At 34.7% G+C, this 14,004-nt stretch overlaps 1 protein-coding gene across 1 annotated transcript in view; it reads left to right on the top strand.

The window, feature by feature from the left end:
* CFAP47 (cilia and flagella associated protein 47) overlaps positions 1–14,004 on the top strand; it is a 225,927-nt gene that overhangs the window by 163,800 nt on the left and 48,123 nt on the right. Inside the window, exons 57-59 of the mRNA XM_065741564.1 lie at positions 231–335; positions 4,094–4,250; positions 5,743–5,838. Coding sequence (XP_065597636.1) covers positions 231–335; positions 4,094–4,250; positions 5,743–5,838 — 358 coding nt within the window. The remainder of the gene's footprint in view (positions 1–230; positions 336–4,093; positions 4,251–5,742; positions 5,839–14,004) is intronic.

Raw genomic sequence — 14,004 nt, 5'->3', positions numbered from 1 at the left:
CAATCAGTAACACCAGCTCTGTGGTTTCTGGGAAATAAATGAACGTGCAGTGACTGCCACTAAGATTGTTTACTGCAGTACACTTGCTTCTTTAGTAGCCAGTGTATGCTGAAAGTAAAGAATGCATCTGGTAGAACACATTAATTACATAAATGTCAACACTGTCAGTAGAAAGCACAAAAGAGAAACTGACTCAAAGTTTAATTTACTTCTTTCTCACATTTGTACAGCTAATTGTTGCTCCTCATTCCACCACTGAAGTACCTGTGCGATTCTATCCATCTGCCCTAGGAAGAAGAAATCACAAGGCATCAGTAACCTTCAAAAGTTCTCAGGTATGATACTATATTTGCTGCTCACAACACGTGGAATTCAGATTAGATAATATTTTCAACATTCATGTCAGTAAAGGTTTCAATCTGAAGGTCAAGTTGAAATTTAATTGCTGGATGCATAATGAAGGAGCAAATGCAAAGATGTTCTATTTACAGTTTTAAAATTTGAGGTAATGGACTATGAGCTTGAATTAGTAATGATACAGGCCTTCTTGGTAATTAGAGAGTTTGCCTGTATTTAGTGCCACAAAAGTGGCATTTCTTAGCATTATAGCCTCTGGAATTGAATTTCTTGATGCATTTCCAAAACTTCAAATTGTTTTTGTTTGATGTGAACTTTTAAAGGTCATACAACTGACACTTAATCCTTTCAGGTTGGTTGAAAATATTTTTTATTTTCAGCGTCTTAGAAGATTTGGCATTTTTTCCCTCTATGCATTTTCCTGATTGTTAATGAGTAACTACTAAATTAAGAAACATGAATCACTAATGTGACCTATTAGGTGACTGAAAATTGCATCTGGAAACAAAAAAATAAAAGTTGATAGTATGTATATGTCAGTAATTCCTCACGTGAGCTGAGTGAAGCATTTCTTGTGCACACAATTTCCTCTCTTTATTCTTTTTGGACTCTCAAAAATCTTAATAGTGAGCTGTGTATTATGCCAATTGAGTGCTACCAGAACTTTTCAGCAGTGTTTTAAGCAATAGAACAAAAACACATTCGTTATGTGAAGAAAATAAATAGTGACAGAAATGATGTGGTAATTTTTTCCCTGTCAAAGCATTGTCAGTTTTTTGCAGGCTGGTTCAGCCCAGTTCCATGATGATTGGAGTGGGGAACCCATGCCCCGGGGAAGGGAAAAAGGGAAATGGGAGAAGGGAGATGGGCCTAGAAACAAAATAGCGTCAATGATCAGAGGAGGAAAGCTAATTTACTGAATAAGCTACCAGAATGCAAAATAACACAGTGTAATACAATATAATTGGAATTGAATATAATAAACAAATAAAATGAGCAAGAGAGTGATTAATAAACCAAAGGCCTTACGCTAAATGCTGAAGGCAAGACCGCAGTGAGCACCCACTGCTGGGTTGATCCCCAAAGGAAAGAGAGTGTCTCCTGACAGGAAAACAGTTTTTATCTTTCCCTCTGAGTGAAAATATGTAAAAATACAGAGCAATGCAAAGTCCTCTGGGGAATGTAGTTATTCTCTTTTGAGACAGGTACACCCATAACTATTGATGATCCATGGAGCTGGAGCATTAACTCTTTAACTCCCAATACCAAAAATCGTAAAACCATGACAAGCATTCCGAAGAGAGGTTATTTGTAGGTGCTGTTAGCTCAGTGCTTATTTTCAGGGTCTCTCCTCTTAAATATTTACTAAGGATAAAGGCAAGAAGCCTGCAATTCTCTTGAGAACAGTATATGTTCAAGACCTGTTCAAGAGCATGAAATCCTATTGTCTTGTCTGATTTGCAGTGGTACACAGAATTGTTACCTCTATGTTAAAAGCATTCAAATAGTTCGTTTAAACCTTTCAGGAACAAACTGAGCCCTATCACCTGAATCTTGTCATTCTGTGCATCCCCTTTCAAGTAATCACAAATCTCCATGTATCTCAGTCCTTCTAGCTGCTTTGTCTTTGATGTTTTTAATATCTAAATTTTAGTCATCTATTTATGCCCAAGTCCTCTGAATTTTGTAAATTTCCCTTCATTTTCACTACTACAGTTCTTAGTAAATTAGTTCTGGACTAATTGTAGTTCACTAATGTTTATCCTGATAACTGACAGTGAATATTTGCACTTATAACTAGCATTGCCAACAAAAACTTGAAGAATGTTTCTAGTCAGTGTTGGATACATCAAACAACTTTTAATCTATGTTGATTTCCCTCTCGATTTCTCTGATTAAATGTACCTGGATGGACACTTCAGCCACCTGAGAGCTGAATAGCTGATTAATCAAAAATCAATTAATGACTGTACTTATAGGATAAACCTTAACTGATTCTGATTGTGCTCCTTGACTGCATTGAGGGAGACTGCTCTGTGATGTCACCTGCTTCATTTGTTCCTAGTTTGATGGTGCATGAGAAGCTCTTCACAAAATGAATTTGAGTTTTTTGAGACTGCACAACAGAAACATCAGCCTTAACATAACTCATGCACAGAGATATGATGCATTTCTTATGTCCTATTCTCTAATCACATCAGCAGAATTCAGGTGTAGTGTAAATAATTTAATAGTAGCAAATAATGTTAGAGTGAAGATAAGCCTAGATCCTGTTTCATTATTTGCTTAAGTTTCAGGGTTGTTTTTTTTCAAATATATTTTCTTTCCTTATAAATTCTTGCACTGACCAGTCATGATCTTTAGCTCTCACACAGTGGATGAGTGGAAACAGTAACTGAAGTTCAGACAAAACTGGCTTATCTTATTTTCTAAACTGACTTATAATTTTTTTTTCTCCTTTAAGCACTCATTTTTGACAAAGCTTCAGAATGTTGTTTAAAGGTTCAAAAATTGTTAGTTCATCACAAAGAGCAGTTGTAGCTACAGCCTTTTTTATTTATAGGCCATGAGCCTGAGCCTTCAGCAACAGAGCTCAAATCTGATCTTTAAATTTCAGCTGCACAAAATAGGAGCACATGCATCCTTGCATTGCAGCTCAGTGCAGAATTTCTTTCTGTGAGCAAGGTTAAACACAAATTTACAGTGGGCCTGAAAAATGTTTTTAGATTAGTATCTTTTCACAACTCTCATACTAAGAATTTTGTAATAATAGATTTATTTATTTATTTATTTACTTTTTGTTCCCATGACTACTATCTTTTTGTAATCTGGTAGAATAAATTGATTTAAGCGAGTGTATGCCCATCAGTAGATTGACAAAACCAGGCTTTTTTCTCTTTCATTTTTCCTTATTTTTGTTTAAGTACCTCAGACTTGGTTGACTTTTATCAAAAAGCTCATTTCATTAAGGTTAAAAAACCTTTCTCATTCTTGTATTGAGTGAATCTTTATAAAATGATAATAAAGACATAATAGGGGATACCAGATTAAGTGGGATGTTCAATCTGCTTTCAAAAGGCTCTGTGTAAGCTAGATTGGTGGAGAGAGTCCAATTGCATGGTGTTTAACAAGGCTAAATCCCTGGTGCTGTACTTGGTTCATAAAAACCCATGCTGTGGTGTAAGCTTGGAGAAGAGTGACTGGAATGTTTCCTACAAGAAAAGACCCTAGAGGGAGCCAGCAATGCACCGAGGTAGCCAAGAAGGCCATCAGTTTAATATAGTTATTAATGTTCTTTCTTATCTTTGAAGTAACATTTCATTGCTGCTCCATCAGTGAATTATTTGTCTTCATTCTGTGTCTTCTCAAGAGGACTTCTGACTTAATGTCCTCTCAGTTTCTAATATACATGTTTTAACTTGCCTGTTTGCAGTAACTCACATTTTTCCATTCACTACACTGGTAGCTCTGACTAGAACGAAAGTTACATACAAAAAGGAGATGTTTACATCTCCCAAACTCCCATATAAAAAGCTTTCAACAATACTATTGATTTCCACATAGCAATATTTAGAGTACATAATAGCTTCAGGGAAGAAGAATCAAAGTATTGTACTTCACTCAAAGCAGAAAAGAGATATAGAACATTAGAAGAAAGAAAGAAAGAGTTTGTCTTAGTATGCAGTATAGTTCTGACTGGTTAAATGATAAATTATGACACAATTTTCATCCACAGTTTAAAGAATGGGTATTTCACCTTTCGGGGACTGGTCTTCCTCCTCAGTTGATGGAACCAACTACCATAAGTGCATGCATTGGCCAGGGATCTTCTATCACCATCATCTTCAAAAATCCAACTCTTGAAAACGTGTTGGTAGATGTTACGCTAACAGGTACAGTATAGATTTTGGGTTGGGAGAGGAAGGTAAACTCAGAGCACTGAAAGTGAGAGTGAGACAGGATTACATTTGCTTCATTCTATTTCTAGGCAACAAGTATATTGTGTATCATTCGCATCCACCCAGGAAAGCTCTGTGAACTGTGTCGCATGAGCTGAGAAATAACATAAACCTGCAACCTTATGGTGCACTTATGTATACAAGTGGCAGGTTGTTTACTCTGATCAACACCGTAGCATTTAGACCATAGTAGAGTCCTGGGGCATATTTGTCTCTGTCTAAGCCAAAAAAACAAATACTTCATTTTGGGTCATTCCTCAGTTATTTTCCACAATATTGGGGGTTTTTATTTTGGATAACTATAGAACAAATAAAATCACTCACCATTTGAGAATTTTTGATGGAGGTATGAAATTATGGACCTTATAACAATTACAAACAAGATTTTTTTCTTCCTGGGATGTTTATACATATTCAGGGCTTAAATCTGCTGCTCTTACATAAACATTCATGGCTACATTAAGAACACTTGAGAGAGTAATACTTACCTGACAGGAGGTAATTTGTACCAGAATGAACCAGAGATCACAGCTACTGAATATGCGAACTCATTGCAGGTGGTCTATACTAGTTTTTCAGGCTGAATATAATTGCTGTTGTGTAAACATCACTATACAAATTTTTTTTTACAAAGATTTTATAGAAGCGGCAAGATGAATGTATAATTTATAACACTGACATTGCCAGTGAAGACTCAACCATAGTTCAAGTCTATAAAAACTGCCCCTAAGTCTTGGTGGTTAGTTAATATATAAAACACTTTCAGTTGAAATGGATAATTTAATGTTTTCAATGAACCAAGTATATTTTAAAGTTTCACGAAAGGAAGTGCAACTCTTTTCTAGAGGACATGCACTTCAAAGAATGAAGAGTCATGATCAGATAAAACATTAAAGTTACAGTGATAATTAGGAGTTGGGTATGTGAGGCAAATGCATTCCTTTTTGGAATGCAGTCTTATCTGCCTTATCAAAACCAGTATCTCTGGCAGTATACAAGGTTGCTTTTGGTACAGGCATATGCACAGTGATATCAAAATAGCTGTCTCATATTGTTGATTATTAAGTCTTACTTTATTTCCCAGAGAGGGTTTCATGCATCTCATTTACACACAAAATAATTCCAAACTTAGATTGAGACGTATAAAATGTACATTGTTTTTGGTATCTAAAAGAGTTTATTCAATAATCTGGATGTTATTTAACTGAAAATATTTAAATCTTTGGATTTCTGGATGTTGTTGTTATTTTTCTATTATATTTATTAAAAAAATCCATATTATAGCTATACTTATCCACCCATTTGCAAGTGTATTTTTTAAAACATCCATCTTCAAAGCTCTCTTCTTAGGGAAAATGTTAATTCACTTTTAACTTCTAAATGAGTTTCCCTGAATGACGATTGTTTTTGTTTTCCTACTCTTTAGATCAGAAGCAGTCCAGTTGTAACCTCAGTGCATCTGCTCTATCTAAGTCACCCAGTAAGGAATCTGCTTTCTCCCTTTTGCTCAAAAATACACAAGGTATGTAATTTATCAAATAATACTGGGAAATTTTGACCAAGTGTGATCTTTTATGGTCTCTCAAATCTAGAGTGCATATAAAATTCAATGTTTTGGTAAGTGCAGCTCTTCCATTTGGTATGTTGAATCTGAATTATGTGAAAATAAGAATTAACCCAACGTAACCAAAGTCTGTATGTCTTAAAAAATTAAAAAAATAATAATCAGAGATTCATTCAGTAAAGTTCTTATCATATGTGATTTGTTTACTTTTGATGGTTATTTTTCTCTTACTTCTGCAGTGATTTTCTTAGACTTTTGAAAAATGAATTTTTATAAATAATATCTTAACCATCAAAACAAAAATTTTAGATGATATTTTCAATCACATCTGATCTGAGACAGAATAAGTAGTTAATCACCTTTAGTGTTGTAAACTTACAAAAATGTTACAGATTGTATATATTGGGTTTTGATTTATTCAGTTTATCTAGTGTTACGATAAGGCTTGGATTAATGCAGAATTAGAGTACTTTAATTATCACAAGTTACTCATAAAAAGGCTTTTGTATTTTGCTGAAGTATAGGATGTAGATGTAATTCTACACTTACAGAAAATATTTTTGTATTTTTCCTAGTAGTTTATTTTTATAGATTACTTCTCAAGTATGTCTTCTCATCTTAAAGTATACAGATATGGTATTCGTCTTAAACCATATATGAAATATGTAATTCTGCTTTGATAGTACTTTACACAATTACATCTGTCGTATCCATTTCTTTCTGTTATGGAGTTGCATGTTAATATAGATATCAGAATAGCCATACCATTTTCTCAGAGAGATTATATCTTACTCAAATTAAAGACATGAATTAGAAAAAAAGAAAAGGGGATTACTTATTTTCATTTTTGTTCAAAACTTTGCCAGATAGTGTGGTTTTCCCAAAGTTGTACTTGACTATACCTTTGTGTTATAACAAATGTTACAAACTCTTTTTGTTTTCTCTCTTTGAAACTTAACTATGTGACAGCATATCTGAGTGATATAGCAAGATGGGTTTAGAATAAGAAGAGGTAAAAATTTACATAAACAGTAGATGAAGTTTGATTCAGGTGCAGGCATTAGAAAAACTGCTTTATTGCTGTTCACTACAGCAAGAAAAGAATATTAAGAGAACCTTTTGAAATCAAGTATTTTTCTGAATGGTTTTGCCAGAATATGATTACAAGATCATTTTATGTACTACATTTACATTTGTGGAAAAAAACTGTGCTTGCTGCTCGATAATTCCTTGTTTTGCTTCACTGCCTATTTTGCCAAATACAAAGACTGAAGTTCAGAAACAGTGAAGTAGGCTTAAATTTATGTTCTGCACACCTTTACGCACACACACAAAAAGCCAAAAATACAAGCTGGACTGCTTATGACTCTTCCCCTCTAACTGCATTAGTTTGCATAATCCTGCTACTGAAGTTATGATCCTGTTTTACATCTGACTTCCATTCTTAGCAGATTATGGCTTAGCATAACGTACTGATGTTCCTGGATGTCAAGTAGTTTGACTATTGTGAATGACTTGTTGAAGCATCAAACAAGAACAGCAAAGGGGACAGTTGTCAGAACCAAGCTTTTTAGATGTCTCTCTTCACATCATAATCTTTGTACTGTATATTTAGAAACTTCTGCATTTTAGTGCTATCATTCCACTTGTTGCATGATCATCTCTTTTCTTTTTTAATTTTTTTTTTAATTGAGGTCTCTGTGAGTAGCTGTTTCATTTTTGCCTTCTTACATTTATGTAGTGTAAAATAAATGTTTTTATTAACTTTCCCAAGCACTAAGGAAAACAGACAAATATATATTTGATAAATGTATACTCCATAAGGCCAACAAATAACTGCCTTGAAGTTAAATTTGAGACACTAAAATTCTGCGTATGCACTTCAGAAGCTTGCTACTATTATTGTTTCATACTTTACTAGGCAATAATTGCAAAAGGATTTTAGTGTATGTTTTATGATGTGCAGTCTGCTATGATTATGGACAATTTATCTTTGAAACTACTTTCACTTAAGAAAGGTCATAAATTTTGTTCACATCTTCAGGCCATTTTCCTGAAAGGTCAGTTTTCAAGACGGTCCTTTTTTTCTCTGTATTTATTTGCATCTATTTTTTCTTTTAGCAATTCTGTATGAGTTTTTGTATTTTTTTCACTTGTGATTGCTTTCAAAGACTGAAAGAGAATGAAATTAACATACTTGGTTTTCCTGGTTTTCTTAGTTTGTAGGTTGACTCACTTTTATAATGTTTTCATTATCACAATATGAATGAACTAGAAAATTGATCTATGATAAATAGTTCTCCATTCTAGCACAATATTTTGAAATGAAGTTGAAAAATATTTTGTTTCTCTTCAATGTTTTATGTAAACATGTTTCAGTCACTTTTGATAAAATAAATAATTTTATACTTTGCATCTTACATCACAGGTTGTGTTAGGAAGCAGTCAATATTCATATAACAGAGTCTATAGGAAAGGGGCGTTCAAGCAGTAAAACAACTAAGCAAAAATGTGTATACACAACTGTACCTTATGTCTTTGGATACAGTTATTAATTAGGAAATTAACCAGAGAAAAAAGAAATATATTCCTGAATTGCTGAGGCTATTCTGTTACAAGAGGCTCAGTTAAACTATGTTTGCATTAAAAAGTAGTGTAAGAATATAGCAGTGGATGTGATAACCAAAATGGATGCTTATGATCTGATACCTTGAGTATATGCATTATGTAGGTGTTCTATATGTCTCTTTTTGGTCTGATCTCATATGTTCTGCAGTTCTGAGTAAATGAAGCACATCTTTTCATCTTCTTGCTAAAAGAATTTAGTTTACCCAGGCACGGAGAGACTTGGTGTCAAATCATAATAAAATAAATGAGAACAGTTGGGAAATTCATTTCAAAAAACACTTTCCTTCTTTTGGATGTTTTAGATTCAATGCTTTTTTTTGTTTTGTGTTACACACTTTCACAGGGAAACTGAAGAAATTAAAATTCCTTTGATTTCTTGGAGTGTTTAGTCACCAGAATTCCTTTGAATTTCCTCGATCTAACTGCTCTTCTGTTTCATCTATTCAAGACATTCTATTTTCTGATGAGCTTTTGCAACTTTTATTTAGTTTCAATTTTCTTTCTTTTTCTAATCTTTACTTCCTTCCCTGAATTTTAATATTTTGAAACTATCAAGCTTAACTTTCTGCAGCAAAACTGTGCAGTAGACGTACAATTCATGTGCGTATTTCACAAGCTGGGATACATGAATTGTTTGTGGTACACAAGATTCTTTCTGAAAGTGCACAGCATAGTTCTACATTAAAAGCCATCACTGCCCATGAGACTGACCTCTAGTGCCTGTGGTGCAGATGCTAGCATGTGGAAAGACAAAATTTGTGACTCTCAAGTTATTTGTGATTCTCGAATGTTTTCTATAAAGTACAAATATTTTCTTATTCTAGATTTATTTGTGAAAAAGATTTTAAGGAGAGGGCAGACTGTTATCGTGGAGTGACCACAGTAACTAATACTGAATTTGAGGACCTTATTTAGGCAAACAATTTGAAAATGATGTAAATCTAGATAAAACAGCTTGAATTGAATTAAAAACCACTCTAAAACTTAGGGCTGAGGTTGTTGGTTTGAGTTTTCTTCTTGATTGTCTCATTAAGTATTTCATGATTGGATAAAATTTGTGCATAGAGATTCTGCAATCAGGATGTGTGCAACTTAAGAATATACAGATTCAGTTTATTTGTTAATACATGTAGTAGATAATCAAGGCTAATATATAGTATTAAAATGCTCATTGTTCCCAGTTAGATACATCATATATCTCTGCTGCCTTATTTGACGTCAGTTGTCTGGGGAAAGGTCAGCTGCTGTTCTTCCTGGAATCTACTGATCCATGACAGCATTACTGTCTCCTGTTAAGCCCTTGAGCTGTTAGTACCATCTCAGCATTTCTGTATGACTTTTTTTACTTTTCTTATCTTTCAAGACTTAGGCAATTTCTCACGCCTTAATAACTTTTTCAGTAAAATCAATACAAAATTAAGGACCTGTGCTGTGCCTGATTAGTCTTTACATCACAGGCAGGTTAACTTCAACACAGAAGATTACACATGCTCATAAAGAAACGACTGTTTATGCTCACCATAACGTAGGAACCTTCTCAGAGTGCATTCATGTCAATGACCTCTGTCATCTTGGCTATCTTTGCCTATGTATATGACTGTAGACTTGTCTAAACCATGAGCTAGCATCTTTCTCCATTCTGATAAGTGCCATTGCAGAACTCAGTGCAGAAACTTATATAGATGCAGATATGCTTTGCAAAATTTCTAACAAAAGAGAACGACATAGGACTTCTTCCTACTCCATGTACATGACAAATTCCTGGTGGCTGAACTACCCTGCCTTCTCCCAGACAGATAAAAACTATGTAAGAGCAGTGATCTATTGTGATAGCTGTTGGAGAAGCGTACTTTATTGAAAAGGATAACACTACTGGAACATGATATGACAACACCAGTGATCCAGCCTAAGCCATATATTTTTTACCAGAGTTATACGCTGCGAAAATCAGTTCATTCAAGCTGGTGGCATTCTTGAGTGCAGATTGTCTCTGCTGTCAACGTGGGAAACCCTGGGGGCTCCCTAAAGCCTCAGTGTATTCAAGACTTTGCTCATATCGAAAAAAAAGATAATCAGGAGCAACATTTTTGTGTCACATTTTAAAACACTCCTGAAAGCTGACTATGAGAATAAGTAGCTGGGGAATATGCTCAAAAACATTATATCAGGGAAGGCTAGTTATAGGTTAAAGATAGTTATAGGGTTAATGATTAATATACTTTTTAGCACCAAAATGTTTGCTTTGTATATTAGTACAACAAAACATGAAAGTATTTTGGTACAATGAGACATATAACTTGAAGTTTTTTTCCTAGTTTTCCTGGAGTTTCTTCAGGGCATATATTGTATATACTTATAGAGTCTGTTATATGAATTATTTCTGCCTTTCAGTTTTACTTTGTTTACAGATTATAGGGAGTAGACATATGTTTACTTATTTTAGTTGTTTTGTGTTTGCTTTTTTTTTTATCAAATCCAGGCAACTGTTTTAGTGAAACTACTTAAAATGAATAAAGTGAAATGCTATACTATAAACACAATAGGAAGTGTTGGTAGCTGCTGTTCTTTTAAAAACAATCCCTTGAATTCAAAGAATATAACAGTATTATAACTTGGAAATGATTGATCTACTTTAGTGTGCTTTCCTGATGTTGTGAAAAGAGAGAGGGAGAAAAATGATCTTCAGGAAAGATAACAGAAATCTATCTTTTATGTAGTCTCTTGCAAATTCACATAAGCCTTCCCAACTGGATTTATGATGGAAAATAGATTTTAAACCTATAATTGCCTCATAGATTTAAGTTAGACCATGCAGTATGTTTCATCAGAATCCCATAGCTTGTTATTGAGCATCCAGAATACAGCAATTCAGAGCATTTAAACTATGTGAATCACCGTCCCAGGAGGCTGTTATTTAATTTCATCTTAGCCTATTTCTCTATTTAAAAATATCTACTGCATTTTAGAACTTGATAAGGAATTATCTCCATCAATTTCAATAGAACTAGAAAATGAGAAGTTGATTAATTCTACAGCATATTGCTGCTAATCTATTTCTTAACACCTGTGAGTACTGTGTACAGTTCTTGGCTCCCGGGTACAAAATAGACAGGGATCTCCTGGAAAGAGTCCAGCAAAGGGCTACAAAGATGATAAAGGACCTAGAGCACCTCTTAAGAGGAAAGGCAGAGAGACCTGCGTCTGTTCAGCCTTGAAAAAAGAAGTCTCAGAGGAGATCTGATCCCCGTCTATAAATATTTAAGGAGTGGACTGTGGGAGGCAAAGGGGCAAGGCTGGACTCTTCTTAACAGTGCGTGACAATAGGACAGGGGGAAATGTCCACAAACTGATGCATAGGAAGTTCTGCACAAACGTGCATGTGGGAACTTCTTCACAGTGCAGGTAATGGAGCAGTGGCACAGCTGCACAGAGAGGTGGTGGAGTCTCCTTCTCTGGAGACGTTCAAGACAGGGGTTTGGGCTCTGTGACCTCTAGAGGTCCCTTCCAACCCCTACAATTCTGTGATTCTGCATGATTCTGTGAAGATGGAGCCATGTGTCCTTTAATAAGATAAAATTACTGAATTCTTCCCCTTTTCTTGGTTCTTGCTTCTAATCTTGACCTGTTTAGCTACTAAACCCAGTGAAAACTCCAGAGACACTTTTCTTTCTGTAAGTAGTAATTAAATCTATGTCTAGCCCTAAACGAGCAATTAAATTATCTGCACTAATCTTCTATTGCCAGCCACATATGTACAGTGTGACAATTACCAGCAATTACAAATTGATACTCAAGAAGCAGGCCTAAAGAAAACTTGATTCTTGTGAGTTCGGTCTTATACTTGTTTTTCTTGTTCTCCACAACACGTGTCTCTTTTGAATTGTGTAAGATTCTTCCACATGCATGCTTCATGCCAACTATAATCTAATGATTGTTTCCAGCCATCTCTAAACTAGCTAGCAACTTCCTGATAGAGAACCATACATTTTCAGTGTGCTGTAGCTTTTGCTTCACTTATGTGTCTAAGTTGAATTTCCTTATTTATTCAGGTGAGTTTCATAATGCATTGAAGAAGTGTTAGGGACCTATGACTAATTCTGCTGAAAGTGGACAGTACACTAAAAAAGCAAACAAACAAACCTCTTTGGATAATTAGATTAATTGTGAAGTAGATAGAAAGATAGAACTATAATGCAGATTTTTTTTTCATAAGAAAGAGGCTGGAAACAACTATAGAGTTTTTGAAAACATTACTTCAAAGTCATGTATATTTAAATGAGGATATATGAAAGAGACTGAATCTTTTGTGCAAGAGTTTTGAAAATTGAGGATTATGATAAAATTTGATATTTTTCAGAAGGTAGTTTTGGGGAATGAAAGAATCAATAAGAGAATCACAGAATTGTAGGGGTTGGAAGGGACCTCTGGAGATCATGGAGTCCAACCCCCTGCCAAAGCAGCTCCCTAGCCCAGGTTGCACAGGTAGGCGTCCAGGCGGGTCTGGAACGTCTCCAGAGAAGGAGACTCCACCACCTCTCTGTGCAGCTGTGCCACTGCTCCGTCACTGCACTGGGAAGAAATCCCTACACACATTTATGTGGAACTTCCTATGCTTCAGTTTGTTGGCTTTAACTTTAATTATTTTTTCTTAATTACTATTTTCTGTACTGAAGAAAAGTGGCAATTTACACTTATTTTTAAAGTAACTATCCAAGGCATAAATGCCAGAAGGCAGTTTTGAAATTGAACTTTCTACACTGAAATTTTATGCCTTCAGAGTGCTTGATAGCTGTAGTCTTGAATTAATGTTCATTTTTTTTCTATACTGAGCTTCTTTTGCAAAATGTTTTCATTGATTTTTGATTGATCGTTTGTTTTGTTTAAGAAGAAATGGCCCTTTAGACTGAAATGAAGAATGGGTCTGAAGTATATATAAAAAAAAAACCTAAGTGAAAGTCAAATTCCATAAATAGTATGTATTCAGTAACTAAATCCCAGTTTCTAGCCGTAGTGGAAACACAATTCTTCTCAGTACAGTATCTCAAGCTTCAAATTCAATGAACCATTAGTCCTTAAGATTTTTTCTTAATTGGAATTTGATTTAAATGCCCTGCAGGAGCAAGTATACTTCAACTTCATTTTAAAAGTTTTATTTCACAGTGTTCAAGCTTTTTGTTTGTCTATTTCATTATGTTGTTCTGATCCTTATTCTAAGCCTTTTCTTTGCAGCCTTGAGTACTATCCCACATTTTCAGTAGTCCAGGCTTCAGTGGTATGAAGGAGACTTCCTTCATATATACTTCCACAGTATGAGGGGTCACTGTGTATTGTTATTTGGAAGACAGCTGTCAGACTTTCTGACAAACCGTTGATACTTTGTCTGAATGATGTATTGAGGAGACTGCAAATACCAGGCTGTTCCTGGAGTCTCATTTGGAATTTAGTGCAATGTAGTGCAGACCTATGTATGTCAATGTATGTGAACACTGAATGTCT

This window comes from Cyrtonyx montezumae, unplaced genomic scaffold (genome assembly GCF_038088225.1).
Source record: "Cyrtonyx montezumae isolate F1298 unplaced genomic scaffold, pur_monq_1.0 scaffold_3, whole genome shotgun sequence".
NCBI lineage: Eukaryota > Metazoa > Chordata > Aves > Galliformes > Odontophoridae > Cyrtonyx > Cyrtonyx montezumae.
Note: the sequence above shows the minus strand (reverse complement) of the source record. Positions and strands in the feature narration are given on the sequence as shown.